Consider the following 26,141-nt stretch of genomic DNA (forward strand, 5'->3'; position numbering starts at 1 on the left):
ACACACACACACACACACACACACACACACACACACACACACACGGCATGACCCAGGTAGCACAGCATCCTGAATTCAAATCCCAATGCCTAAATAAAAGGATTTTGATGGCTAACATAATATACTATACAGTTAACAGAATACATAGTTTTGTGTCTAATTTGAATCTGACAATTTTGTGAGATAATCACTATCATTTGATTCTATTTCTACAGATAAGTGAATTGGTTTTCTTAGTAAGTGTAGAACCCATATTAACTTTCTGATTCAAAATAGACATCAGAGCTAGGCGCTGGTGGCTCACACTATAATCCTAGTTATTCAGGAGGCTCATGGTGTAAAGCCAGCTGGGGCAGGAAAGTCCGTGGGACTTTCCAGTTAACCGCCAGAAAACGAAGTGGTGCTGTGGCTCAAAGTGTTAGGGCACTAGCCTTGAGCAAAAAAGCTCAGGGATAGTGTGCAGGCCCTGAGTTTAAGGTCCATGACCCACAAAAATAAAAACAAACAAAAAACGCATTAGTTGTCTGTTGTAAGTTAAACATTGTGTTAGCTCATTCATAGATAAAGTCCCTTCTCCTAAGGATGATATTCAAATAGTCAATGCACTCAAGTAACTGCAGTATATTAAAAGTATAATTGGCAAATGTCGGTTGCAATAGGAGCACAAAAGTAAAGAATTCTTCACAGACTTGGGGAGCCTGAGGAACAAGGTTAAACAACTTTTCTAGAGGAAATAATCTCTAAAGTGAGATTTAAAGGACAAACAGCAGGAGAAGGAAGTACAGAAAGGTTTTTCTTTCTTTTGCCTTCCGGGACTTGAACTCTGGGCTTGGGCTCTAAGCTCCAGGCTAGCGCTCTGCCATTTGAACTGAGCCACGGCTACACTTCGGCTCTTTTGCTGTCTCTGAGCTCTTCAGCTCAAGGCGAGTGTTCTACCACTTGAGCCACACCGCCACTTCTGGCTTTTTTTTTTTGGTATTTTTCTTGGTGATAAAGAGTCTCACACACTTTACTGCCCAGGCTGGCTTTGAAACTTGATCCTCAGATCTCAGCCTCCTGAGTAGCTAGATTTCAGGCTTGAGCCACTGGCACCCGGCTCAGAAAAGGTTTTTTCTGGAGAGAGAGAACATGGACAGAGAGAGAGATGGACCTGGGGGTTGTGAATACTTCATCTAGCCTAAACACAGGTTATATGTTTATTGACTGGAGGTGGCTGTAGACATGAGCAATCATGTTAGGTCTACAGTGTCATATAAAGGAAGTAGGTGTTTGCCTTATGACACTGGAAACTACAGAATAGCTTTAAGCAGGTCAGGTTCATATTCCCACTTTAGAAATGACATTCAGGCTGTATGAGAATTATTGGATGGTATTGAGCTCAGGTAGAAAGCCACTTTATAAACTAGGAGAGAATTGATGAGAATTTATAATTTGTTCACCATGAGAGCATAGACTTTGTAGTATACCCTCTGGCTTCAAATTTTGTTTCTCCTACTTTCTGTGTAAGTGTGGGCATGTTACTTAACTCTGCCTGTTTAGTAACTTACAGTACCATTAGGTATTTTACAAGGTTGCAGTAAAGAATCGATTAATTGAGCTGGGAAGGTGGCTCAATGGTAAAGTGTTTGCCTAGCATGCATGACGCCCTGGGTTCGGTTCCTCAGTATCACATAAACATAAAAAGCCAAAGTGATGCTCTGGCTCAAGTGGTAGAGTACTATCCTTGAGCTGAAGAGCTGAGGGACAGTGCCCAGGCTCAGAGTTCAAGCTCCATGACCAACAACAACAAAAAAGAATCAATGAATTAATACCAGTAAAACCCTTAGAACAATGCCAGGTTGCACATATAAGGACTCAAGAAGAATTGGTCATTTGTAAATATTTCATTAGATATTGGAGGTAAGGAACTATCCGATGACTTCTAGTTTTGGGGCTTTGATAACTGAATACAGTCCCTTATTTGATGTAGATAGTAGGGAGACTTGGAGGTATGGAATGGAATAAAAGCTTTTTCTTTTTTTATGCTGATACTGGACTTGAACACTAGGCCTTATGCTTTCTGTTAGCTTTTTTGCTCAATGCTAGTGTTCTATTGCTTGACCCATAGCTCCACTTCTGGCTTTTTACTGGTTAATTGGAGATAAGAATCTTGGGGACTTGGGGCTGGGAATGTGGCTTAGTGATAGATTGCTTGCCTAGTATGCATGAACCATGGGTTTGATTCCTCAGTACCACATAAACAAAAAAAGCCAGAAGTGGCACTGTGGCTCAAGTGCTAGCCTTGAGCAAAAAAAGCAGCTCAGGACAGAACCTAGGCCCTGAGTTCAAGCCCCAGGTCTGGCAAAACAAACAAAAAGAATCTTGGGGACTTTTCTACCTGGGCTGGCTTCGAATCTCACTCTTAGATTTCAGCCTTCTAAGTAGCCAGAATTACAGGTGTGAGCCAGGCTTTTTATTTTTTAATTTTTGTGCCAGTTCTGGGGCTTGAACTCAGAGCTTAGACACTGTCCTTGAACTTTTGTGCTCATGCTTAGCACTCTACTACTGAAGCCACAGTCTAGTTCTGTCTTTTTGGTAGGTAATTGGAAAGAAGAGTCTCAAAGACTTTCCTGCCTGGACTGGCTTCAAAGTGCAGTCCTCAGATCTCAGCCTCCCAATAGCTAGGATTACAAGTGAGAGCCTCTGGCACCTGGCTTTATTTGGTATTTTGAGACGGTCTCTCAAAGCTTGAACTTTCAACCCTCCAGCCTCACCTCCTGAGTACTGCTATTACCACCACTCCTAGTGATATTTATTTTCTAGGAAGATTGTATTGGAGGTGCTGGTGGGACATCCATGAAGACATGCAGGTTGTAACATGTTTGGTATCTCAGGAAAGATGTCTACATAGAGATATGGATTTGGGAGTCATCATCGATGTTTTGGTAATTGAAACCATGGAAAGAACTATGAGTATGTGGGAAGTGTCTCTGAAATGAAAATTAGCTTGAACTGAACCGACTGTCCTCCACCTTCCCTCAAGTTAGACCCATAAGCTGCTCCTGTATATTTCTTTGAACTCTCAATGAGTCAATAAAATTCATTCAGCAAGCAATACACAGTACTTAATATGTATGTATGAGCACAGTTGAAGTTGTTGCAAGTAGTCATGAGGGTGAGTTTGAGAGGGGTCCAATGTATTTATGAAGATGTCACAATGAACCTCCTTCATACTTGTACAATACATGCTAATAAATCTTTGGAAGTCTAGCACTAGTGGCTCATCCCTGTAACCTACCTCCTCAAGAGGGTGAGATCTGAGGATAGTAGTTCAGAGCCTGCCCAGGCAGAAAAGTTAGTGAGACTCTTTTCTCCAATTAACCACCAGAACACTGGAAGTAGAGCTGTGGCTAGAAGTGGTAATGCATCAGCCTTGAGTGAAAAAAACCAAGCGAGAGCACAAGGCCCTGAATTCAAGATTCAAACACACACACAAATCTTTTGGTGGAAAAAAATCTTAATTTTCTTTTTTGTGTATGGTGGTACTGGGCTTGAACTCAGGGCCTGGGAGCTATCCCTTAAGCATTTAGTCTCAAGAATGACATTCTACTACTTGAGCCACAGCTCCACTTCTGCCTTTTTGCTGGTTAATTGAAGAATCTTAGGGACTTTTCTGCCTGAGCTAGCTTCAAACTGGGATCCTGAGATCTTAGCCTCCTGAGTAGGTAGGATTACAGAAGTGAACCACTAGTGCCTAGGTGGTATCTTGATTTTGTTTTGTTTTTGAGCTTGGTTGGCCTTACTTAGAATTCTTTACCTGTTCTTTTATACCCACTTTGAGGCAAGTACTGGAAATACTTCAGTGAGTAAGACAGATATCTTTTCCATAGAGCTTTCAGTGTAATAGTGGAAATGGTAAGAGTTGTAATAGCTAGAGGACCTCTATGTGCTCAGGAACACTTAACCAAAGCTTGCAGTGGGCTAAAGAAAGGCTTTCTGAAGGTAATGATGTAAGCTAGGTTTTAGAGGATGAAAAATCAAGTTAGTTCCTCCCCCAGGCATCACCAGGCCACTCTGGTGCGTCACCTTGCTGTATCTTTGGCTTCTCCTCGCTTCATATTTTCTCCAGTAAGTGAATTTCACAAAACTTGTGATGTAGCAGTAGTGTGGTTGCCTGCAGCATTGTGTGTAGATTATCTAGTCCCAGGGACGAAAGTCCAGCACAGGTGGTCAGAAACGAGTTCAGGGATTATAGATGCAGGCATGTTTAGACTCACTTTTTCAGGGATAACACCCCAGTGGGTGACCATTTTCTCCAGGATTTCCCTGGCCTTGAGTGTGTGGACTGAGTCTGACCTGCCCCCACCCTGTGGTTCAGGATCTTAGTGGGTTTGGGGGGGGAGGGAAATCAAGTTAGCAAAAATTATTGGTAGGTCCCAGGCAGGCAAAAGGAATCATTTTCTTTTCATTGAAATTCCACAGAGGGGTCAGTTTGGTTTTTTTTTTTTTTGGGGGGGGGTCTGTGTATAGTCTGTGCCAGTCTGTATAAGAAAAACTTGTGTTTTGTCCCCAGGTGAGGCAGTACCAGCTCACTGCTGCATCCTGTCAGCTTGCAGCCCCTTCTTCACAGAACGCCTGGAGAGAGAAAGGCCAATTCAGGGTCGGAAGGTGGTACTGGAGCTGGGGGGCCTGAAAATCAGGACACTTAGGAAGCTGGTAGACTTCCTGTATACCTCAGAGATGGAAGTATCTCGAGAAGAAGCCCAAGATGTGCTTTCTGCTGCCCGTCAGCTCCGTGTATCTGAGCTGGAAACCCTTCAGCTAGAAGGTGGAAAGTTAGTGAAGGCTCCACAGGGCCGAAGACTGAACCGAGAGTGTTTACAGCCACCAAGTCCAGCACCAATCTCTGCCAGAGTGGTGGCACCCAGCCGCCGCCCTCGAACTCCATTGCCTGTTACCCAGTCTCCCTGTCCTCTTGGGGCAGTGAAGTTGAAGTCCCTAGGGAAGGAGGAGGAGCTCCAGGAAGAAAGCAACCTGCCAAATGCAGAGAACTTGTCTGATGCTCCTCTGCTCAAAAGGAAGGCCAGAGTCTGTCCTTCTCCGCAAGAAAAAAGCTCTTCTCCATCAAGCCACAGCCAGGGGCCTAAGGAGAACAAGAATGACCCTGTCCTTGGTTCGACAACACTTTCCCCTCCCAGCTTATATCCCTCTGTGGATGAGCGCCTGTTGCCTAGAAAGATCAGGCTAAGTCGCTCAAAGCTATCTCCTGATGTCCCTGCATCAAAGCCTTCCAACATTTTAAGTGGACCCAGCTCAGTGCCCACAGCCCCTGGCCGGCGTCTTTGGCGGCAGAGGAGTGTGAATAAAGAAGTGCAGGGAGAGGACAAGACGAAACCAGGAAAAGTTAGTCCTCTGCAGAGCACTCCAAATCCATCTGGTCTTGGGACAGGTGGGTGCAAGAAGCGGAGCCCTGAAGTCAGAGCATCCAACTTAGACCCAGCAGAGGAAGGGCAGATTGGGATCGTGAAACTTAGGAAGATTGTCAATGGGACCTGCTGGGAAGTGGTACAAGAGCCTCCCCTCAAAAACTCTCAAAATAGCCCCCAGCTTCCAGAACCCAGAAGAGACTTGGAAGAACCTCCAGGAACTCAGTCATCATCAATTAATGAGCAGGAAATGTTACCTGCCAGAATAGAACTGTGTCAGGACTCCCCCGAGGGGCCTGGGCTACAAGACATACTTCTGTCTGCCAGCCAGTCCCCAGACCATGCTGTGATGAAGCCTGAGTTTGCATCCAGTCCAGAGCTATTAGGGAAAGAACCTGTGCTGAATATTGACTGCAGAGAACCCTATGCATTTGACACAACGCTGCTGGGGCAACCCTGTGAAGCTGAGGAGTACCGAATCACAGGTGCCGCAGCCACCAGTGAACTGGAAGAGATCCTGGACTTCATGCTATGTGGCTCAGACATTGAACCACCTGGGGAGTCCCTCCAGAGTCCTGGGGCTGAGGGCTGTAGGACCCCCAGCTATCACCTGACAGAAACAGGAAAGGACTGGATCCAAGGGGAAGAATGGTGTTTGCCAGACATGGAACTCTGGCCCAGGGAGCTCACAGGACTAGAGAAAGAACCTGTTGGTGAAAACAAAGAGCCAGCTGAGCCCCTGAGCCCCTTTGTCATGCCCTCTGAGGTGAGTGAAGGAGAGGTTCTTTCTGTGGGAGGCTCCTGGACTCCACACCTTGAAATTGCCAACTCCCAGCCACTGGATGGTCAGGGAGATAAACTGCTCCACATCCACTCCTCTGACCCACCACAAAGGTCTTATGGGAACCTCTCCCCTCCATGCTCAAACTGGGCAGAGACTGGGCTAGACATGTCCTTAACTATGAATGAGGTGTTGTACCCTGCTCCCGAAGTGGGCAAAGAAGTATTTGGTAACTCCGAGCTACTAGGCTCACACCCGACCAGCCCTGAAGAGGAAGAGATTGATGTGGTGGACTGCACAGCAGATGGGAGGCTGGAGCCCATTGGCATTCCCTCTGTACGGCCTGACCCTTCCTCAGAGTCAGAAACAGAAGTAGATATACTAACGTAGCAGAGGTGGGAGGGCAGGTTAGGGGCCCCGGGAGAGTGGAGATGTTGACCAGCAAAAAGACTTACTGGCAAACTAGCACATGCCTTCTCCTCTTAGCACAGAGGCAAGTGTACCTTGGCTCTTTGTAAGTCCCTTTCTCCCCTCCACAGGTAGAAGTAGTAATAATATATGTAGAAAATTATGAACTTGAACTATTTCTTTGCAATCTTTCAGTTTTGACAAGTGAAATAATAAAACTGTATGGTCCCCAAGTGGAGTGTGTTATAGGTAATAGCCGAGATCAGTATCTAGTCATTGCAAACTCAGGAAATACAAGAAAACTCTCAGTAGGCTTAGCTTTAAAAACCATGTTCCAGAAGGCATGAACAATAAGTGAATGAGAGGGACATGGCCCAACACACAATGTTTGTGGGCTTATTCAATGCCAATATAGAAGTCTAGTTGATATCTCCGGAAAACAATCCTTCCTCCCTTAAAAAAAAAAAAAGTTACCAGTTACTTTGCTCCCATAGGGTTTTGTTGTTGTTGTTTGCCAGGTGCTTAAATTCAGGGCCTACTGTTCTCATTGGGCTTTCTTGCTCACAGCTGGTGCTGTACCACATGAGACACATCTCCAGTCTGGCTTTTTTTCCTTGGTTAATTGGAGATGGAATCGGAGACTTTTCTTCCCAGGCTGACTTCAGTCAGTGAGCACTTGGATGTGTTTCCGGTTTTTACAAGTATTTTGCATGCTTTACCAGAGACCCACTGAGTTCCAGGCTAAATGGTACTCTGCACTCTGAAAAATGCAAGAAGCACCAATCCCACGTGGATGGCGCCATCCATCCCTTCACATAAAATTTAAATTCTACTCAGGATACTTTTATTTCAGCTTTTATTAAACTAAATCCAAACACTTTTACAATGCCTCACTGGAGAGCTGCCTCATAACTGAGCCATCATTTCTAGAGATGAAGGAACCATGATTTCAGGTACATGACTGACGTTTTGGTCATGTCCCGTCATAAATGCTCCAACACATCAGGGACTGAAAGCTGCAAAAAGGAGAAGGGAAATGTTAAAGAAGGTGTCCAGGCAGCCAAAGACCAAGAAGGCTTGAGTTCAAACCCAGAACTCAGGGACTGTATCCTCCCCCACAGTTCAATTATACCCAAGTGCCAGGCCACCCGCCAAACCCCCAAATGATGCACAGAATACAGAGAGTCAAATGCTTGTTGGCTAAGAGTGGAGTATTGTGATTCCTTCGGGGTTATCACATGGGACAGGTAACACATTAGGAATAAAGACCAGAAGAGTTTTAGGGTAGGTGCAGGTGAAGTAACAAGAAAGACCTGCCAGTAAAAGGGAAAAGTCACTAACGCAAGTAAAAAAGCATGTGTCAAATAGAGTGTTTAACTCATGGAAGGCCAGTAATATTTCTAGGGGATTCAGGGAATTAAAATAACCATCAGGAATTCGAAAAAATGAATACTCAAACAAATTCAAGTCTGGTCAGTATCCGCAGAGGACACAGGGCACTTCCGAAAGGCAGCTCATGGCCGTCACTATGGCACGGCCTAGCTCGAGCGGCAGCACTACAGAAGGAGGTGCCAGGTAGGGCGGCGTTCCTTAAAGGCCTCTTTGTTAGAGGGTGTCCCATCCGGGCAGACTCCCCAAGGGAACCCCGCGTCTCCCGTTTCAAACCTCGGCAGGAGGCCGCCTTAGGCGCGGCACTTCTTCAGTTCTTCCACCACCTCTCCTGGATCCGGAAATTTCAGTTTGCGCGGAGGCCCCTTCTTAATCCCAGTCCAGAGCTGGGCGCCTAGGAGCGGACCCAAAGGAAACCAGTGACTGGGAGCGCCGCACGCGCCTCCCCCGCGGCCTCGGGCTGGAAACTCCCGCTTCCCGGGGGCTCGCGCCACTCACTGCTGCCGTCCGGGCGCTGCAGCGTCACCTCGAAGCTGCCCCGGCGGGGCTTGGCGGGGTTCAGCTTCACCGGCAGCGCGGGGGCCGCCCGGCGCAGCGCCTGGCGCACGGCCTCGGCGTGGCGCCCGTACACCCGTCAGCTCGTGCTGGGTGGGGAGAGACAGCGCGGTGGGGAACGGGGCCCGGACCCGGAGACCCCGCCGCCGGCCCCCGCCGCGCCCCGCGCCTCTCCAGGCGCCTCACCAATGCTCGATGACGACCTCCGCCTCCTCCACCTCCTCCGCCGCCTTCTCCCGCTTATCCGCCGCTTCCACCTCCGCCGCCTCGGCCTTGCGCTTCCTCCCGCGAGGAGCCATGGCGCCTACGACACGGCCCGGAGCCGGGCTGACGAGGCGTGCGACTGCTGGGGGTCACCCGCGGGCTCAGCTGGTGCCGGGCGCCGAGCGCGGAGCAGAGCCCCAGCTCCCACAGCCACACCGCCTCCAGGTGAGCGGAGAGGGGGCCCGGGCGGCCACGCGCGCTGAGGGCGGGACTTCCGGGCGCCACCACGCGGCCGGCGCGGGGCGGGGCCACGGCGGCTCCGAGCGCAGCGTCCGCCCCGTTCAAGCCTGGGGGCGGGGTGTGCAATGCAACCACCAGCTCTCCGAGTTCTTTGTACCTCCGCCGTCCCGCAAAGCCCTCCCTCTGCAGCCCGTAGATCAATCCCAAACAAACCGGGCGGTGTCTGTCCTTCCTTGTTAGGAATTAGGCGTCCAGCCCTAGCCCAGCCAAAACACATTTGTAATTAGAGAACGATTTAAAAAAGAAAAAAGCGCATTTAGGTGGAGTAGCAGGTGCTTCAAGCCCCAGACCCTCCCGTGCGGAGGCAGAAAGATCCTTCTCTAAGGATCAGCAGGCTGAAACCCCTCTCCTGTCAGTCCCAGGGGACACCTAGGAGTTCTTTCTCTTCCCTCTGCACCTCCTTTTAAGATTAAAAGGGTCCAAAGTGTGAGGCGGGGTGGGAGAAGAAATGAAGTGAGGAGACAGGGAAATTGTATTATTTTCAGTAAATAAGAGGGCCAGTTCTCAAGAAGTTGGAACCAGGAAGCAACAAAGTAGTTTAAACTTTCTTCCATTTAAAAGCTATATTATAAGGACAGTGATGACACAAAGGAACTTGCCTAATCTTTTTGAATGGTAATTTGACATCCCTAAATGGGCAGACTGTAGGCCCAGAGACATCTCCGTATTTTGGAATACTAGGTAACACTCATCTCGGCTACCCAGAAGGAATGCTTAAGGGTTGGGGGGTTGCTGGACCTTAAGAACACGTGTATTCCCCTAGCTCAGAAACAAAGGCAGCATTTTGAGATTTTAACTCCCATTTCCTGCGTGGAGAGCTGGAAATATTTTTCTACTGAACTCCTTGCTTCACCACATTGCATTTTTGTCTTTTTTGGGGGGGGAGAGGGCACGCCACTTCTGGGGCTTGAACTCAGGGCCTGAGCTCTGTCCCTAAGCTTCTTTTGCTCAAGGCTAGCACTCTACCACTTGAGCCACAGTACCACTTCTGACCTTTTCTGTTTATGTGGTACCTAGGAATCAAACCCAGGGCTTCATGCATGTTAGGCAAGCACTCTACCACTAACTCATATTCCTGGCCCTTGTGTGTGTCTTTATTCAGTTCTTTGTTGTCAAGAATCTGGAATCTAGCCAGGTGTCAGTGGCTCATGCCTGTAATCCTAGCTACTTAGGAGACTGAGATCTGAGGATCGCAGTTCAAAGCCAGCCCGGGCAGGAAAGTCTGTGAAACTCTTATCTCCAATAAACCACCAGAAAACCAGAAGTGGCGCTGTAGCTCAAGTGGTAGAGCGCTAGCCTTTAGCTGAAGAGCTGAGGGACAGTGCCCAGGCCCAGAGTTCAAGCCCCATAACCGACAAAAGAGAAAAAAAAAGAATCTGGAATCTTCACCTCTGTGAACACCCACTGGTAACACTTCCGCTCCAAAATAAGTAAAAAATAATGGGGAACAAAGGGTTGGAAGTGTATAGCTCAATGGAAACACAGGAAAGGGCTGGCCATGTATTACTGAGAAACGTAAGACTCAAAAGACAATCCCACTTGAGAAACATAAGACTCAAAAGACAATCCCACTTTCTTTATTATGCAAAATTCCCCTTCCTCTGAACCCCCTCCTAACAGAGGGCTTGATCAATACTATTTTCAAAGATGAAAACTCTGTGGTTAAATGTTTCTTCTTGGGATTACTGACAAATTTAGGCTTAAATAGTTTTAATACCACAGAGCAAGCCACAAAGGCCTAAGGAAAGCAAGGGTGCTTAGTGTTCTATATTCTGGCCACCTAGCATTAGGGTTTAGTCTAGCCTTGGCTGAGCAGATCCACTAGGAGAAAACAATGAAACCACAGACTGGTGATATCCTGAGGGGTGGGTAGCTTTTACACACTGACCTAACTTAGTGGGAACCCATTTCCTTCTCCATGAGATCTCAAAGTCTTGGCAAGCTGGGCAGGCCTTCCAGTAGGGTCCTCAACAAGTTCCCCCATCAGCCTCTTTAAAATCAGAAACAGTACCTGCCCTACCCAAGAACAGCCAAACAAGAGAAACAAATAAAAGGCTGTGGCCTTAGGCCAAGAGTTGTGTACCACAAGAGCTCAGCCTCCAAGGTGCCAGGAATTGACAGAAGATGCAAAGCCATTGAAGAGATCCTACTTGTCCTTCTTGCTTTCTCTACATGGCACTGAGGTAGGAGTGGAGGCCTTGGGCTCCTCCTCCTCGGGGACCTGGTCTCCACCCTTTGATAGCTTCTTGGCTCGATGGTAGAGCTCATTCAAGTTAAATTCACGAATCACATTCTCCTATGCAAAAGAGACACATACATCAGAATTTAGGTTGGAAGACCTTGGCTCTGAGCTTAAGAAGCAAATATGTAGTTACAGTCTAGGAACAAGGGAGGAAATCTGCCCTAATCGTTCCTCTTCTTCAAGTATCCAGAAAAGACAACTAAAATGCTAACAATTATAACGATACCTACATGCAACTGTAAAGCAATTCTGTGAGCCAGGTTACTGTTTCCAAGTTACTAAAGGAACTTTTAGGGGCCTTAGAGACTGAATCTTGTTTTTGTTTTGTTTTAGTTTTTTTTTTTTCCAGACCAGGGGTAAGTGTGGGGGGCACGCTTATTATGTAGCTGAAGCTAGCCAGGAACTATGTATTCCAGCTATTACTGAACTCACAATTCTCCTCTCTCAGCCTCCAGAATGCTTGGATTAAAGTGTGCCACCATGCCTGGCTTAGTGATCTTTACTATTAACTGTTCCAGACTACTAGAAAGATGGCACGTAACAAAAATTTTCTAAGTGAATGAATAGTGAGGTCTAGTAACTAGTCTAGATCCTCACAATACTAAGCAAATGGCAGAGCTGGGAATCAAACCTAGGTTAGGCTTGAAGTCCACTATTCTTCCTTTTTCCAGACCACTTTCAGCATACCTCAGAGAAGGTCCAAGAGACAGCTCGTCCTTTCTTGTCAATCTGTGGCCGCCGCATTACCTCCTTGCCACCTTGGAACAGGATCAGGGTGGGGAGTTGTTTAGTGAGGGGTGATATGCTCACTCTGTAACTACAAGGTCCAGAAAGGAATCTTAGTACACTTGTATACATTGCTCAAAGCACATCCCCGCTGACCCTCTGCCCCAGCTCTTTACATACCGTGTACTAACATCAGTGTAGCGTCCGACATCCACCTTCCCAAAATTTAGGCCTGTGCAATTGTACCTAAGAATATATTATTAACATACTAAAAAAGAAACAATGGATCAAGATGAGTAGAAATATAGGTATCTCAGGATAAGAGAGAAAAACATCTTTGGTTGCAAAACCACAGCCAAAAGTGACAGGAAAGAACATTTCAAGTTCCACCATCCCTCTCTTTATCCACTCACTTGAGGGAGAGGTCAGCGTAGATGGGAGCAAATGACTGGCAATCATTAGACCAATTGGCAAAGAACTCCACAATCCAAGTGACCTTCTTGTCCCGCTCCAGTTCTTCCTGCCACACAAATGGAATAAACAGTAGACTGGATCACATAGGCATCTGGAATTACTCAAATCTTATACTCAAATTTCTTATCCCAGCTCCCCTTCTCCCCTAGCTCCCACAATGAACCATTATACCTCTAACTTCCATTTGAAAGTACTATGGTTATTCCTAGTGAGCAGAAAGCACAAAAATTACAAACCAAGGACCCAAGAACTAAAAGGCAGGAAGAACACTTACATCGATGGTTTTATCACTGAAGTATTTGATGTATTCAGGGCCCATATACAGAGGAGGTTTGCAGGTCATCAGAAACACTGAATACAGAAAAAAAGATGTCAGAGGGAAAAGCTTATTAGGCCTTACTTAGAGGATTTACTTTTAGACCATCTCAAGAATTTAAGTCACTAAAGAATCATGCCAGGCACTGGTGGCTCATGCCTGTAATCCTGGCTACTCAGGAGGCTGAGATCTGAGCCGAGGTTCAAAGCCAGCCCCAGCAGAAAAGCCCTTATGAGACTCATCTCCAATAAACCACTCAAAAACTGGTAGTGGTGCTGTGGCTCAAGTGGTAGAGCACTAGCTTGAGCACAAAGAGGCTCAGGGACAGTGCCCAGACCCTGAGTGCAAGCCCTACAATTGACACCCCTCCCCACCCCCCCACTGACAGTCCCCTCCTCTTAAAGAATCAGGTGTTAGTTCTCGAAATGGGTAGAGTAGGTCAAGGGGAAAAGGATTGATGAGCAAAGAGAAGAGGGAAAAAATGCAGACTAGAATCCAATGTACATCCTCGAAAATTAAGAAGAGTGAAGGGAAGGGTGGAGTGAGAATGTTGAAAGGGGTGACACTGATCAAGTTATATTGTATCCATAAACCACTTTGCTAAATGGCAACTCTTTTGTACAATTACTTAAGTATAATAAAGTATAATAAAGCCAGGCACCAATGGCTCATGTCTGTAAACTTAGCTACTCAGGAGGCTGGGATCTGAGGCTCAAGGTTCAAAACCAGCCCAGGAAGTAAAATCTGTGAGGATCTTATCTCCAATAAACTACCAAAAAAGCCAGAAGTGGAGCTGCAGCTCAAGTGGTATTGTGCTAGCCTTGAGCAAAAGAAGCTCAAGGACAGCACCCACGCCTTGAGTTCAAACCCCAGGACTGGGGAAAAAAAGAAAAGAAAGAAGAAAAATAAAAATAATGAAAAGAGAGAGAGAAACTATTTTGAATAGGAACTTGGTCCAATTAAGTCTTTTGTCAAAGAATTCATATAATAAAGTTCTTTGCAAAGAACTCATATAATAAAGTCAAGTTTCCTCACCTATGCAGAGTGTGATGTAAAGAAGTCCCATTCGAATATCCAGGCGGAAGAAAAGAATTGCATTTGCCACTTTACTAAACATGAAGATGTTGCCTACATGTTGCTCCACGGTGACTGAAACAGAGAGATATACCATAGGTCAGGCTGACATAGAAGAGGGATGTATGGGATAGGACTCAAGAACAAATTCAGCCTTCGCATACAGTGTAGGTCTATGTTCAGCAAATAATTTCCTTCTAATGACAAAAAGCACTTCCAGAGGGCATTAGGTCTTAGTCTGATAGACTAAGAAAAAGATTAGACTTACTGGATCTTCTATTCTTCATCATCACAATGGCGCTGAGAAACATCAGGATCTCTACTTCTCTCTGGAACAAAATCAGTAACAGGAATGCATTAAACAGAGCTGATAGGGAAAAAAGGGGGTAAGTGATCCAAATATGGAATAAGACAACAGAGATCCAAATAGGGAATGGTGATAATAAAGAAGGAACTGGAGTTGGCTAGGGTGTAGTGGGGAAAAAAAGTCAGAAGGGACAGGCAAATCACTTAACCCCTGAGCTTTGGTTTCTTTTCTCTCTCTCTCTATGCCTTTCCATTTTTCTTTTCTGTTTTTTGTTTTTGTTTTTTTGTCAGTCTTAGAGCTTGAACTCAGGGCCTGGGCACTGTCTCTGAGCCTCTTTGTGCTCAAAGCTAGCACTCTACCATTTGAGCCACAGCTCAAATTGAGTAAGTCTCATGGTGACTCTTCTGCCTGGGCTGGCTTCAAAACTGAAATGCTCAGATCTCAGCCTCCAGAGTAGCTAAGATTACAGATGTGAGCCCTTGGCACCAGGCTCTCTTTTCCTTATTTTTTTGGGGGATCCAGTCATGGGGCCTGAACTCTGCGCCTGGGCGCTGTCCCTCAGCTCTTCACCTCAAGGCTAGCTCTCTACCACTTGACTCACAGCGCCACTTCTGGCTTTTTTTTTTTCCCTGCTTATGTGGTGCTGAGGAATCGAACCCAGGGCCTCATGCATGCAAGGCAAGCGCTCTACCATGGAGCCACCTTCCCAGCCCATCTCTTTTCCATTTTTGAGCCAAGATCTCATATATGGCTCAGGCTGGCCTCACTCCAACTCCCAATCCTCCTGTCTCTACCTCCTAAGCACTGGGATTACAGCCTTGTACCACCATATCAAACAGGTTTTCTTGACTAAACACTATTTCTAAGTGCTACTGATTGTTTTTGCTCAAAGCTAGCTAGTGCTCTACAACTTGAGACAGAGCTCTACTTCCAGATTTTTTGTGACAAACTAGAATTACAGTCTCATGGACTTTCCTGCTCTGACTGCCTTTGAACCTCCACCCTCAGATCTCACCCTGTACGTAGGATTATAGGCATGAGCCACCAGTGCCCAGCTGGCTAAAATAACCTTTACACATAAAGATGCTTTTGTTTCCACTTTGTCTTCTAATGCTGGGGATGGATACTAGACTGGTACTCTACTACTGAGCTATACCCACATCCTCGTTTTTTGTTTTGGTCTTTTGAGACAATGTCTTGCCATATATCTTAGACTGGCAGTTAATTTGTGATCCTTCTGCTGGGATTACAAATGGCACCCCATACCTATATCCATTCCACTGTATTATCCCCTTTAACTCAACCACAATAGCATTATCATACTGTGTCATACCACTTCTGAAACTCTTGAAATCTCTGGAGTAATGCACCTTTGGGTGCTACTATAGTTTGGATCTCTGCCCTTCCCTCTTCAGGGCCAACAAGGTCTATGGTGCCCAAGTTGATCTCAAACCCTAAGGTTGAAATGATGATACTTCACCCTCAGCCTTCTAAGTAGTTGGGGCTATAGGCACACATCATGGTGTGTAACATATAATTTGAATCTTTTGGGAGAAAAATTTTAAATGGTTGCACATTAAGTTCCATGTGACATTTCCACACATGTATAAATGTATCCAAATTAATCTCAACCATTTTACCACTCTCTATCCTCTCCCCTTTTTATTTTTTTTTCTTTTTGGTCCGGTTGTGGGCGCTGTCCCTCAGCTCTTCAGCTCAAGGCTAGTGCTCTACTACTTGAGCCACAGCACCACTTCCGGCTTTTTTCTTTTTTTGCTTATGTGGTGCTGAGGAATCGAACCCAGGGACTCATACATGCAAGGCAAGCGCTCTACCACTGAGCCAACTTCCCAGCCCTCCCCTTCTTTTTATTTATGTACTTATTTTTGCCAGGCCTGGGGCTTGAACTCAGGACCTGTCCTGAGCATTGTCCCTGAACTTCTTTTGCTCAAGGGAAGCACCCTACCACATGAGCCACAATGCCACTTCTGGCTTTTTCTGTTGATGTGGTACTGAGGAATCGAACCCAGGGCTTCATTCATGCATGCTAGGCAAGCATTCTACCACTAAGCTACCTACCCAGCCCTCTCCCCTTCTTTTTTTTTTTTCTTCATCAGTCGTGGGTCTTGAACTCTGGGCCTGGGCGCTGTCCCTCAGCTCTTCAGCTCAGGACTAGCCTCTACCACTTGAGCCACAGCGCCACTAGCGGTTTTCTAGTGATTTATTGGAGATAAGAGTCTCGTGGACTTTCCTGCCCAGACTGACTTTGAACCGCAATCCTCAGATCTCAGCCTCCTGAGTAGCTAAGATGACAGGCGAGAGTCACCGGCACCCGGCTCCTCTCCCCTTCTTAAAACCAATGTTATTTACCTCATTCTCTTAAGTTCCCGATCACCACCGTTAATCAGTTATCATCAATTACCCAGGAAAACAAAAACTAGCTATTAGCTGGGCACCGTTAGCTCCCACCTGTCATCCTAACTGCACAGGAAGCTGGGATGTGATGATCGTGGTTTGAAGCCAGCCCGGGAAGGAACGTCCATAAGACTTTTCTCTCCAATGAACTGGCTCTAGCGGAGCTGTGGGTCAGGCGGTAGAGCGCTAGCCTTGCATGAAAATGCTCAGGGAGAGCGCCAGGCTCTGGGTTCAAACCCCAGGGCTGGCACATGTACCCCTAAAGAAATAAGATCCCACGGTGTCTACAGAAAAGCGAGCCCCGGGCGGCTCAGTCAAGGTCGCGGGATACGGAGCCAGGGGGCGCTCACCCAGTCAAAGTCACACGGGTTGCCATCTTCGCGTTGGGTAGGGAGACCGTTGCACAGCGGTGGTAGCTTCCTCACGAGAAGGAAGGCAGCAGAGAGCAGGGCAGACAGAAGGCAGTAAGGACGAGCCAGCCATCGTGAAAGCCGCGGCACGGAATAGATGAGAGCAATGAGAGGTGCCAGAACCGCCATCTTCCAGGCCCCGGCGGCCCTGCCGCTGTCCGGCGTCTGTAGGTCTGGCTCCGCCTCCTTCACTTATGAAGGTTTCTATTGGGTCAAATCTCAGAAGCACCGGTTCCGAACCCGGAAGTGATTTTGATGGGCTGCTGTGGTAGGTCGAGACTGCCAAGGGGGATTTGATCGTTTATTGGACGATCTACCAGTCGCTAGTCCAACTGAGTCATTCGATTGGGTGTTTTTCAGCGAAGGGACGGTTAGCGAGCACTTCCGGAACGTTCTCACCGAGCGACGGAAATAGTTGCAGGAAGAGAGAAGGTGCAGTCTGAAGTATCCAATCACAGGCGTCCCTTGAAGGAAGTGGGCGGCACGTGAGGAGAGGACTGTCCAATGAAAATCACTAACGCCAGACACCGAGACAGCGCCAGGGCCGAGGGGACGATGGAGAATTTCACGGCGCTGTTCGGAGCTCAAGCCGACCCCCCACCGCCTCCCACGGCGCTCGGCTTCGGACCTGGGAAGCCTCCACCCCCGCCTCCTCCTCCTCCGGGTGGAGGTCCTGGGGCGGCCCCGCCCCCAGCCGCGACTGCGGCCCCTCCGGGAGCTGATAAATCTGCGGCTGGTTGTGGCCCTTTCTACCTCATGCGGGAACTGCCAGGTGAGTACTAGGCCTGGCCGAAGCCAGCCAATCGTATTAGAGCTATCAGGTTGTGGGCGTGGCTATCGGCCTGCCGCGAGGGGGGGGGGCGGTACAGAGGTAACCTAGGCAACAAGTTCTAAATCGGAAGGTTTAGGATTAAGGGATCATTTAAACTCCTGGGTTCGACAGTTCTGGTGAACATCCCTGGAATATTGTCTTTCACTAAATCTGGGCCCTGTCACTGACGTTTGTTATTTTGTGACTACCTAAAAATAGAATCCGCGATTGAGTTGAGAACTTGAGAGATCTGGGTTTGGGGTTTTGGGGTGTTTTTGTTTTTTGTTTTTTCCTTGTGTTAGTACTGGGGCTTGAACTCAGGGCCTGGACAGTGACCTTAAGTTTCTTTTGCTCAAGGCTAGCTCCCTACCACTTGAGTCACAGCTCCACTTCAGTTTTTGCTGGGGGAAGAGAAGGGGTTGTTAATTGGACATAAGAATATCAAGCCCCAGCTGGCTTTGAACCGCGATCCTCGTATCTCAGCCTCTTGTGTAGCTAGAGTAACAGGTGTAATCCACCAGTGGCCCACTAGAGAGGTTTTAGGTTCGTCTTCTACAATTTGTTTGGGACAAATTGCCTACCTTACCAAGGACTTAACGTTCTTCTCTTCAGAGATGGGATTACAATCGAACCAAATTCTTTCCTTATTGGGGAGGAGGGGCTGGCTTAGGTCAAACTCTACCTGGTGTGTCTGAGGCTTTGAATGCAGTTACCAGCACAGCAAGCTGTTATTTACCACTGTATTTATTTACCACTATATGATCCAAGCATTGTTAAATGTGACAAGACTGATAAGATGCTGACCATTTGAAGTTTTCTCGTCAGCAGTAGAGCTGACAATATAAATCCGATATTGGTTTAATAACATGAAGAGAAAACATAATAAATAGTTGGAAGGTGCAGAACTATTTTAACCTAGAATGATCACAACCTTCTCCCAGTAGATAACACTTGACTGAAAACTGAGCATAAACTAAGAGGAACAGACAGTTCTGGTTCAAGAAAAAAGGATCAGAAGTCCTGTTGGGACAAAAAGATTGTGATATCTGAGGTTCAGAAAATCCATTAGATCCCAGTGAAGACTTCTAGATAAAGTACACAGGAAAAGCGGAGGTCTTTATAAAGCATTTAAAGTCCAAAGGAAGCCAGTGGCTCATATAATCCTAACTACTCAGGAGGCTGAGATCTGAGAATCTCCATTCAAAGCCAGCATGAGCAGGAAAGTCCATGAAACTGTTATCTCCAGTTAGTCACCAAAAAGCTAGAAGTGGAGCTGTATTGCTAGCTGTAATGCTAGCCTTGAGCACAAAAGCTCAGAGTTCAAGCCCCAGGACTGGCACACACAAAAATCGAATCCAGAGAGAAGCTATTTTAACACAAACCAATTAACATAAGCCATTTTAACAATCATTTATTCAAATTATTCAAGCAGAAAGGATTGCTGGTTTCAATTAGGTCTTAGCAGTGAAGAAGTGTTGCAGGATACATATCACAGGAACAGCTGACAGGAATGAAGAATTGATAGAAATAAAAGAGGAATTGAGAATGACGTATAAGATTTCAGCAGGAATATTTTTGGGGATGGAAGTCTAAGGGAGGCTAGGAAGACGAAGAATTAAGTTCAAGGAGCTAGAAACTTGTTTTAGACCTGGTAAGTCTCTAAGATACCTTTTCATTCATCCCAAGCTTTACTGGCACATCATGACTGAAAGGAAATAACTATTAGAAAAGTACTTGGAAGTTTGCAACACACTGATGATTGATGTGTGATAGTATTTAGAAACACAGGTCCCTCGACATTGGTGGGTCATGCCTGCAATCCTAGGTACTGTGGAGGTTGAGATCTGAAGATTATCATTTGAAGTCAGACCAAGACAGGAAGGTCTTATCTCCAATTAATCATCCCCCAAAGGAGGAAATGGAGCTGTGTGGCTCAGGTTGGTAGAATGCCAGCCTTGAGCAGAAAAAGCTAAGGGATAGCACCCAGGACTTGAGTTCAAGCCCCAGTTCTGGCACCAAGGGGAAAAAAAGAAAAAAAAAACAGTCCTATGAGATAGGATTTGCTTTCTGTACTTTGTAAGTGAAAACAATCCGGCGCCGATGTCTCACACCTTGTAATCCTACCTACTCAGGAGGCTGAGATCTGAGGATCATTGTTCTAAGCCAGCCCAGGCAGGAAAGACTGTGAGACTCCTATCTCCAATAAACCACTTAGGAAACCGAAAGTGGCGCTGTAGCTCAAGAAGTAAAGCACTCGCCTTAAGCTGAAGAGCTGAGGGACAGCGCCCAGGCCCAGAGTTCAAGCCCCACAACTGATCCCCCCCCAAAAAAAAAAAGTGAAAACAAACAATCACATAAGTATAAAGAGAGTGGCTGTTTTTTTTGGGGGGGGTTCTGGGTTTTTTTTTGGTGATTGGTATCCACTAGCAATTTCTTTAACCTTTATTTTGCCTTACCTTCTTCTTATTGATTTATATCAACCAGTTGACAAATACATTTTTTCTGAGCAAATGCTAGGCATGATGGGAGTGGGAAATGTGATGAGAAGGGGAGATAGATTAATAAGCCTGGTCTTTAATTTCTAAGAAGCTTATTTTAATTAAGGATGTACAAATGTGGCTTATAATCATGACTTTTTTTCTTGGGGTTATTTTTTTTTTGGTCCGGTCGTGGGGCCTGAACTCTGGGCCTGGGCGCTGTTCCTCAGCTCTTCAGCTCAAGGCTAGCGCTGTACCACTTGAGTCACAGCGCCACTTCCGGGTTTTTTCTTTTTTGCTTATGTGGTGCTGAGGAATCCAACCCAGGGCCTCATGCATGCAAGGCAAGCGCTCTACCACTGAGCCAACTTCCCAGCCCTTTCTTGGGGTTATTATCGTTGTTGTTTGTTATGCTGGTGCTGGGGCTTGAACTCAGGACACGGCTCTGAGCTTTTCTGCTCAAGGCCAGTGCTCTACCACTTGAGCCACAGCTCAACTTTTTTGTGGTTAATTGGAGATAAGAGTCTCCTAGACTTTCCTGCCCAGGCTAGCTTTGAATCTTGATCCTCAGATCTCACCCTCCTGAATAGTTAGGATTATAGGAGTGAGCCATTTCTTTCTAGCTTTCTTCCTTTCTGTAATTTTTTTTAATGATGCTGGATATTAACCCAGCACCTTCCACATAGTAGTCAAACACACCATATATTCTCAGTCCCGTTGAGATTTTTTGAGTTGAGGAATATTGCCTTCTAAAAACATCTGGATCTCGGTACCAGTGGCTCAATCCTGTAATCCTAGTTACTCTGGAAACTTGAGATCTGAGGACCGAGGTTTGAAGCTAGGCAGGAAGTCTGTGAAACTCTGAATCTCCAATTAACCACCAAAAAAACAGAAGTAAGCTGGGTGCTGGTGGCTCGCGCCTGTAATCCTCCTACCTACTCAGGAGGCTGAGATCTGAGGATCTCAGTTCAAAGCCAGCCTGGGCAGGAAAGTCCGTGAGACTCTTATTTCCAATTAACCACCAGAAAACCAGAAGTGGTACTGTGGCGCAAATGGTGGAATGTTAGTCCCGAGTGTAAACACTTAAGCAAGAGCACAAGGCCCTAATAAGTTCAAGCCCCAGTAGCAGCACAAAAAAAAAAAGGAAACAACTACATACATAGAGGAAAAGTACTGGTAATAAATATTTGAGTAATATGTGTACCACATTTTCACTAGCAACACAGGAACAAAACATTGCCTATGCAGTCCAGGGGCTTACAGCTCAGAATCTTGGTTTTTCCCCAAGTAAATGATTATAAACTGCCACTTTTGTCATTTGTACCTTGTGTGCCCATAATTATTGATGAAGTAGATTGGATATTTTTACCCCTCCTCATTAGTTCTTTACTGGTAAGTTTATATTCTTTGAAAATAAGTCATCCGGGGCTGGGAAGGTAGCTCAGTGGTAGAGCACTTGCCTTGCATGCCTGAGGCCCTGGGTTGGATTCCTCAGCACCACATAAGCAAAAAGAAAAAAGCCGGAAGTGGCGCTGTGGCTCAAGTGGTAGAGCACTAGCCTTGAGCTGAAGAGCTGAGGGACAGCGCCCAGGCCCAGAGTTCAGGCCCCACGACTGGACCCAAAAAAAATAAAATTAAAAAATAAGTCAGCCATATGATATATCAATAATGCGTTAATATGTATCTTTTTTTAATTTGTTTCAGTACTAGGGCTTGAAGTCAGTGCCAGGGCAATGTCCCTGATCTTTTTCCCTCAAGGATGGCTTTCTACCAGTTGAGCCACATCTCCACTTCCAGCTTTTTTATAGTTAATTTGAGATAAGTCACAGAGACTTTCCTTCCAACCCAGATCCTTAAACCTCAGCTTTCTGAGAAGCTAGGATTATAGATGTGAGCCACTGGTGTCCAACTCACTAGAATATTTGATGAAAAATGCTCAGAACACTATTCAGATGTGTCACATAAGTTGTTCTGATTAGTCTAAGGAGAATCTACTCTTAGGTGTTTCCATGAGCTAGAGAAGTGTCCATCTCTGCCTACTTGGACGTTTGCCTTCTTTTCCAATTCCTTCATTCTCTAGTATTAAATTTTTAGTGTTTATTACATCTCTGGTGGGAAGTGAGGGAGACAGGGTCTCACAGTGTAGCCCAGGCTGCCCTTGAAATCCCAGGCCTCCTGAGTGCTAGGGTGGCCAGCGTGCCCACTCTGTCAGGCTCATTATGTATTACTGTTGGATTGTCCCCTGTCTGAAATGCAGAGGACCAGACGTGTTTCAGATTTCAGGGTTTTTCAGATTTTGTAATATTTGCAGATTTTTCCCAGGTAAACATCCCTAATTTGAAAACCTGAAATTCAGATTGTTCTAAAATTGTGTGGGTATACTAGGGTTTGAAGTCAGGGCCTTGTGCTTGCTAGGTAGGTGCTCTGCCACTTGACCCATGCCTCTAGTCACTGCCCCCCTTCCCCCAGCTTTTTTGGAGGCTGGGGGTACCAGTTCTGGGGCTAGGGCTTAAATGTGGTCCCTGAGGTTTTTCACACATAGCTAGCATTCTCCCACTTGAGCCGCAGTTGTACTTCCACTTTTTTTTCTTTTTTTTTTTTTTTTTCTGGGGTTGGGACGGGGACGGGGGTGCTTAACTGGAGAAAAGAATCTTACAGTCCCACAGTTTCCTATCTGGCTGGCTTCAAACTGCTATCCTCAGATCTCAGCCTCCAGTTAGGATTACAGCTGTGAGCCAATGCAAGCCATGTTTTATTTTTGAGATAGGGTCTTGTGGTTTTGTGCAGGCTGGCATGGACCTCCTACAGTTGGTATGACAGGCCTGTGCATACCACATAGGAGGCAGATGAGATGGGGTTTCACTTGCTTTTGGTATGGGCTGACCTTAAACCATGATCCTCCCAAAGGATAACTTGGCTACTCAATTAGCTTCAGGTTTCAGGTGTGAGTCACAAAAGCTGTATGATGTAGGAGCTCAATAAGCTTGATTTCAAAGAATTGCAGATCCCAAGTTTCCAAATTTCACTTTTCATATTAGGGTATGTTCACCTGCATTTATTTTTTGCTCAGTTTCTTATTATACAAGTCAATTTAAAGTTTTGTAATACTTCCACTTTTCTATTTAGGTTACAGTCCTTCACTGTCCCTCCAGATCAATGACCAAAAAAGAATCTCTTCTCTTGGTACTGACTTTTTAATTCTGTGTGTTCTCTAGGTAGCACAGAGTTGACAGGCAGTACCAACCTGATCACACACTACAAACTGGAACATGACTATAATAAGTTCTGCGGAAAGAAGGTGAAGGAGAAGCTAAGTAACTTTCTGCCTGACCTGCCAGGGATGATTGATCTGCCTGGTTCCCATGATAACAGCAGCCTCCGCTCCCTCATTGAGAAGCCTCCTATTCTTGGTGGTTCTTTTAATCCTATCACAGGGACCATGCTGTCTGGCTTCCGCCTCCACACTGGCCCGGTGAGTCCCCTATTAGGGAGGAAGGTGGCAAATGGGGAGGCCTAAAAGGCATGGAGGTGGCTTTCTATCCAAGTCTGTTCCTTGGTAATTTACTGAGAATAGATTTCTGCATAGGATCTCCAGATGAGTAGACTCACCTAGACCTTCCTTTGGTTCCTTCAGTTGCCAGAACAGTGTCGTCTGATGCATATTCAGCCTCCCAAGAAGAATAAGCATAAGCACAAACAGAGCCGTACCCAGGATCCTGTCCCCCCAGGTAAGCAGTTCTGTTCATAGCAAGAATACTGTCTGCCCTAGTCTTCCACTTAAATGCAGCTAAGTATCTTTTAGAAGCCCTGAACTTCCAAGTCCTCCTGTATAAGGGACTGGCATATTGGGGTCTCTTAGGCAAGTAGGGACTTGGCACAGAGGTTTTGACAGCATCTTAGTATCCTTTTTTGTTTCTGTTATCTTCAAACCTCTGTATCCTTTCTATCCATCTGGCAAAAAGCAGTTGTGCTGACATGAGATTATCCTGCAGAATTTTGAGTCTATATAGCAGCAGAGGATTTTCAGCTGTACAGGTGATAGGCATCTGTTTCCTACAGAAACACCATCAGATTCGGATCACAAGAAGAAGAAAAAGAAAAAAGAGGAGGATCCTGAACGGAAGAAGAAGAAGAAAGAGAAGAAGAAAAAGAAGGTAGGGTGGAAGCCTAGTGCTACAGCGCAGTGAGTTTCCCTCTCACCCTTAAATGGTCCTTTGCCTTAAGAGGGACTCAGTACTGAAAACCCAGGGCAAGTTGGCGTTTTTCTTGTGCAGAACTGGCCAAGGCTAGTTCCTACATTTTCTAATACCTTCTTCCTCTCTTCCCAGAACCGACACAGTCCAGACCACCCAGGTATGGGCAGCTCCCAGGCCAGCAGCAGTAGCAGTCTCCGCTAACAGAACCACTGGACTTTGCCAGGATGACTTTTCCTGCTGTACTGAACCTGCTGACAAAAGCTGTCTCCCAGGCTCTGGGACACTGCCTTGGGGGCAACCTAGCAGCTGGGACAGAGCTCTGCCAGCTCCTGCTGTGCTTGATTGAGGTCAAGATCAATACATACTAGAAGGCAATGGTTTTGAAAGGCTCAGCCAGTTGGCTTTCTCATGGACATTTTTTTCCTCTCCCAGGAAGCTATTTCTTTCCTCTTTTGTGCTATTTGTCTGATTTCAGGACTTGTTAGGGATTTTCGTTGAAAAAAAATTTTTTTTTGTATTTATCAAACTGGCTGAAGTGTGGCTGCCTGTTAAGAGGTAAGTGCCTTTCTATGTGAGTCAGGGTTAAGACAAAGCATTGCTAACTTGATTTGGGTCTTGTCACTACAGTATCTCATTAGCAGGCAGGGAAGCAACCAAGTGAGACTGGAGACATGGTTCCAAAGGCAGAGCTTGACATTACTTTTCCAAGCAGACACATAACACACTGCCCACGTTGAGAGCCAGGCACCTGGATGATTTCCAGGGTCCACCCCTGAAGAGCTGATCCAGTGAAGGTTGAGTTGTGTTCTAGGTAAACTGTGTTGAAGCAGAATAGTCAAATGAAAAAGCACCAACTTACCAGTGTTTATCAACAAGATTGGTTCTTAGGTCAGAAGCCTAAGACTGGATTGAACCTCTGGCAACCAAAGATAAATGCTCTTGTCTTTGTAAAGAACATCTAACCTGCCTTATTCTTTAATTCAGACAATGAAAATACTTAAGGTTGTGAAAGTGTTTCTAATCTTCTAAGACAGCATCAAAAGCAGCAGCCTGAGGTAGCAATGAAAATGTAAAATAGATTCCTTTAGTTTTTGGAGCAGGCTGAGTAGCAGAAAACATACGCAGGGAAACATGAAGTAATGTAATCTGACTTTAAATTTTCTACAGGACTGTTAATACCTGTTGCTATGTGCTATGGCTTTTCCCAAGTACATGGGCAGAAAGCCACTTGTTCAGCTCCTTTTAATCGAGGACTTCAGAGTATGAGTTTATACTTTAGCTCTATGGAATATGAAGGGTTCCTGAGATTGTGTTTCTGAGGATGCCTATTTAAATAAGGGTACAAACCTTTGCTTTTAACAAATAGAAGAGTGCTGCCCATAGCCAGTCATCCTTGGCTATACCCAAAAGGAGCCTTACTTTGTGGAGACAAAATTAATGAACAATTGAAACAAGTTTAAAGTTCTCTATGCTTTGACATGTTTTCATGGTTATAAAACATTCAGGAATTTCTTAATTAAATTACTCAAGTTAAAACAAGACCTTTTAGTTAGTTTTCATTATTTTCTGCCTTAAAGATGAGGTGGCAGCAGAGAAGCTTACAGGTTTCTGTGTGTGCTCACTTCCCACCAGTTCACCCTGCCTTAACCAG

The 26,141-nt window shown here is 45.9% G+C and overlaps 4 protein-coding genes across 5 annotated transcripts in view; 2 read left to right on the forward strand and 2 right to left on the reverse strand.

The window, feature by feature from the left end:
* The window catches only part of Btbd18 (BTB (POZ) domain containing 18), an 8,240-nt gene extending 1,664 nt beyond the window's left edge, over positions 1 to 6,576 (forward strand). Inside the window, exon 2 of the mRNA XM_013029215.1 lies at positions 4,553 to 6,576. Coding sequence (XP_012884669.1) covers positions 4,553 to 6,576 — 2,024 coding nt within the window. The remainder of the gene's footprint in view (positions 1 to 4,552) is intronic.
* Positions 6,577 to 7,433: 857 nt separating this feature from the next.
* Positions 7,434 to 9,032, reverse strand: LOC105995503 (chromosome unknown open reading frame, human C11orf31). Its single transcript, XM_013029216.1, has 4 exons — positions 8,725 to 9,032; positions 8,482 to 8,627; positions 8,260 to 8,377; positions 7,434 to 7,610 (listed from the first exon to the last, which is right to left on the reverse strand). The coding sequence occupies exons 1-3, from the start codon at positions 8,835 to 8,837 to the stop codon at positions 8,277 to 8,279; spliced, it is 360 nt and encodes a 119-aa protein (XP_012884670.1). The 5' UTR covers positions 8,838 to 9,032; the 3' UTR covers positions 7,434 to 7,610; positions 8,260 to 8,276.
* A 1,571-nt stretch (positions 9,033 to 10,603) lies between these two features.
* On the reverse strand, positions 10,604 to 17,234 carry Tmx2 (thioredoxin-related transmembrane protein 2). 2 transcript variants are annotated; one of them, XM_013029217.1, is made up of 8 exons: positions 16,947 to 17,234; positions 14,143 to 14,203; positions 13,836 to 13,949; positions 12,759 to 12,835; positions 12,424 to 12,530; positions 12,191 to 12,256; positions 11,972 to 12,101; positions 10,604 to 11,338 (listed from the first exon to the last, which is right to left on the reverse strand). In XM_013029217.1, exons 1-8 carry the CDS (start codon positions 17,133 to 17,135, stop codon positions 11,189 to 11,191), a joined length of 894 nt encoding a protein of 297 aa, XP_012884671.1. In that variant the 5' UTR covers positions 17,136 to 17,234; the 3' UTR covers positions 10,604 to 11,188. The 2 variants fall into 2 exon arrangements, with proteins under 2 accessions (XP_012884671.1, XP_012884673.1); XM_013029219.1 differs by lacking the exon at positions 13,836 to 13,949.
* Positions 17,235 to 17,539: 305 nt separating this feature from the next.
* Positions 17,540 to 26,029, forward strand: Med19 (mediator complex subunit 19). The gene is made up of 5 exons (XM_013029224.1): positions 17,540 to 17,778; positions 23,510 to 23,766; positions 23,929 to 24,022; positions 24,354 to 24,448; positions 24,623 to 26,029. Exons 1-5 carry the CDS (start codon positions 17,562 to 17,564, stop codon positions 24,689 to 24,691), a joined length of 732 nt encoding a protein of 243 aa, XP_012884678.1. The 5' UTR covers positions 17,540 to 17,561; the 3' UTR covers positions 24,692 to 26,029.
* Positions 26,030 to 26,141: the final 112 nt, after the last annotated feature.

Source organism: Dipodomys ordii, unplaced genomic scaffold (genome assembly GCF_000151885.1).
Source record: "Dipodomys ordii isolate 6190 unplaced genomic scaffold, Dord_2.0 Scaffold117, whole genome shotgun sequence".
NCBI lineage: Eukaryota > Metazoa > Chordata > Mammalia > Rodentia > Heteromyidae > Dipodomys > Dipodomys ordii.